A 3,128-nucleotide genomic window follows, 5' to 3' on the forward strand; every position below is an offset into this window, starting at 1 on the left:
ACATAACTGAAACCCAATCACAAACAACTTTTTAACTGTGTACATCACTGTGATACAATTAAACAGTAAATTTTTAAAATATAGAAGCTTATAGTATATAGAATTTTCCACACAAACTTGACAACTTAAGTCTGTATCTAATATCATGAGACAGCAATAGAAGGGCCTTCTAACAGCAGGTAGGGCGTTTCCCTTGAACGCAGCCAACCCAGGTCTGATTCCTGACATCCCAGTTGATCTTCTGAGCACTGTCAGGAGTAATTGCTGAGCACAGAGCCAGGAATAAGCCCTGGCCACCACTGAGTGTGACCATTAAAGACAACAATAAAAACAACAAAGGATCTTACCAGTCACTTCTTGCACACATTCTTCACATAATAATTTTCAGAGTTCTAGGCAGTTCAATCCTTGATCTCATTTAAACCTTGCCATATCTCAATAAAATATCATTCTCACTCTCAATTTTTTTGTAAAGTGGACAGAGGAATGGTGCCTAGAAGCAAAGCTGAATTCAGAGCTTCAGTCCACTCTTAGATAAATTCTAATGTTAGGATCCTGGTCTACCTTTGAATATACATGTTTCATTTACCCCAATGTATTTCAGAGCTAATATGCCTGTGAAGGAAAAGGGAGCTCAAATATTTTACATGGAACTTGTTCAAATCATATGTAAATTTAAATTCCTAATTTGTTGATGTTATATTGATATTGAGGTAAAATGGTTGTACTACTATTGATATTTATACTTTTGGTGTAGAAAGTAGGTGTAACTCCATCATGACCAAAGTGCTTTAAGATTCCCAGCCCCGATCCTTCCGCTACTGGGACTTTTTACCCAATCTGAAGACCCAATGCACTAACTCAATATTGGGAAATAATTTTCCTCCTGTGAAATACATCTCCAACTATTTAACTGTTTCACTTTCTTCAAATGCTAAACAACAGATTAATTGAACTCTGGCTTATGTAACAACATGTCTTTGTCTTAAATACATTTTCTGTTATTGCTTCCATATTTTTTGGTAAAACTCCATATCTAGTAAGATTTCAGCTGATCTTGAATCTATTACCAAAGACTAGTAATTTTTTTACTTTTTATTTTGTATAGAACCAATTGTAGGAGATACGCAGTTAACAAAATTGTTTAGGATTGAATTTCAGTTATACAATGCTCAAATATCTGACCCTTTGCCAGTGCATATTTCCCATCACCAATGTCCTCAGTTTCCCTTCATGAACCAGAGTAAGCCTGCCTCTATAGCAGAGATTTTTCTCTTGTTTTTCTGGTTTTCCTTTTTAGGCACTATGATTTGAAATTATGTTACTGAAAGGATATCATGCATATCACTTGACCTCCTTTCAGCACTCAGGTCTTGTCCAGAGTGATCATTTCCAACTATCATTGAAGTTGAAAAAATTCTTTTGTTTTTGGGCCACACCCAGCAGTGTTCAGGGGTTATTCCTGGCTCTTCATTAAGGAATTATTTCTGGCAATGCTCAGGGGACTATTGGGATGCCAGTTTAAACGAGGGTCAGCCCTGTGCAAGGCAAGCACCCTACCCACTGTACTATCACTCTAACCCAGAAGCTGAAAATTTTTTGACCTAACATTATGATTCCTCACTTTTCTAGTCAATTTGATAGATTAAAGGAACTTACACTTTCCAAATTAACAGCCCATGGTATTTGCTAATAAAAACTGTATTGGTCTGCATGTACATAAAGAAAATTCACACTGAAGAAAATTAATGCATGCCGATAAACATTTTGAGTTCTCACATTTCTTAAGTAAGATACTAACCCCAAAGTACTCATCTAATTATAGATCAACACTCATGGACAATACAAGCTGGGAATCAAACCACACTGGATGGTCAGATTTTATCCTATTGGGATTCTTCTCTCAATCAAATCACCCAGCTCTTCTTTGTGCTGTCATTTTTGTGGTTTTCCTGCTGGCCTTGTGTGGAAACAGCATTCTGATCCTTCTGATACACTGGGATATCAAACTCCATACGCCAATGTATTTTTTCATCAGCCAGTTGTCTCTCATGGATGTCATGTATATTTCAGTCACGGTGCCCAAGATGCTCTTGGACCAAGTCATAGGTATAAACACAATTTCACCTCCTGAATGTGGGATTCAGATGTTCTTATATCTGACACTAGGAGGTTCAGAATTTTTCCTTCTTGCAGCCATGGCCTATGATCGTTATGTGGCCATCTGCCATCCACTCCATTATTCTATTCTCATGAACCATAAAATGTGCTTCCTTTTAGTGTCTGCCTGCTGGTTTCTGGGCTTGGTGGATGGGTTCATGCTCACACCTGTCACCATGACATTCCCATTCTGCAGATCCCGGAAGATCCAACATTTCTTCTGTGAGGTCCCTGCTCTAATGAAGCTTTCTTGTTCAGACACAACTCTCTATGAGACACTTATGTATCTATGCTGTGTCCTCATGATTCTTATACCTGTAACAGCAATTTCAAGCTCTTATTATTTAATCCTTCTCACTATCTACAGGATGAACTCAGCAGAAGGCCAGAAGAAGGCCTTTGCCACTTGTTCTTCTCATATAATTGTGGTTACTATTTTTTATGGGGCTGCTGTATATACATACATGCTTCCCAAATCCTATCACACACCTGAGAATGACATGGTGGTCTCTGTTTTTTACACGATAATGACACCTGTTCTAAATCCATTCATATATAGTTTTCGGAACAAAGATGTCACAGCAGCTTTGACCAAAATGGTGAATGTGGGAGTTCTTATGCACTGAAGTTTAAAGTAAGCTATTTTATTACTAATTAATGAGTTTTTCTTTTTACACATCAGAGTTGTATATCTTATTATACATTATTTCTCAGTACAGCGGGTAGGGCATTTGCCTTGCACACAGCCAACCCAGGTTCGATTCCCAGCATCCCATATGTTCCCCTGAGCACCACCAGGAGGAATTTCAGAGTGTATGAGCCAGGAGTAACCCCTGTGCATTGCTGGGTGTGACCCAAAAAGAAAAAAAAAGAAAGAAATGAAATGTAGAATGGGAGTTTACTAAAACATACTTTTCTCTCAGGAAAAATGAGCCAAAGATTTCCTACACTAAAAGTATATGTTCATA

General features: G+C 37.8%; 1 protein-coding gene across 1 annotated transcript; it reads left to right on the forward strand.

Annotated features, from left to right (window-relative positions):
• Positions 1-1,835: 1,835 nt before the first annotated feature.
• Positions 1,836-2,786, forward strand: LOC101546921 (olfactory receptor 2T29-like). Its single transcript, XM_004617759.1, has one exon. The coding sequence runs from the start codon at positions 1,836-1,838 to the stop codon at positions 2,784-2,786; it is 951 nt and encodes a 316-aa protein (XP_004617816.1).
• Positions 2,787-3,128: the final 342 nt, after the last annotated feature.

This window comes from Sorex araneus, chromosome 6 (assembly GCF_027595985.1).
Source record: "Sorex araneus isolate mSorAra2 chromosome 6, mSorAra2.pri, whole genome shotgun sequence".
Lineage (NCBI taxonomy): Eukaryota > Metazoa > Chordata > Mammalia > Eulipotyphla > Soricidae > Sorex > Sorex araneus.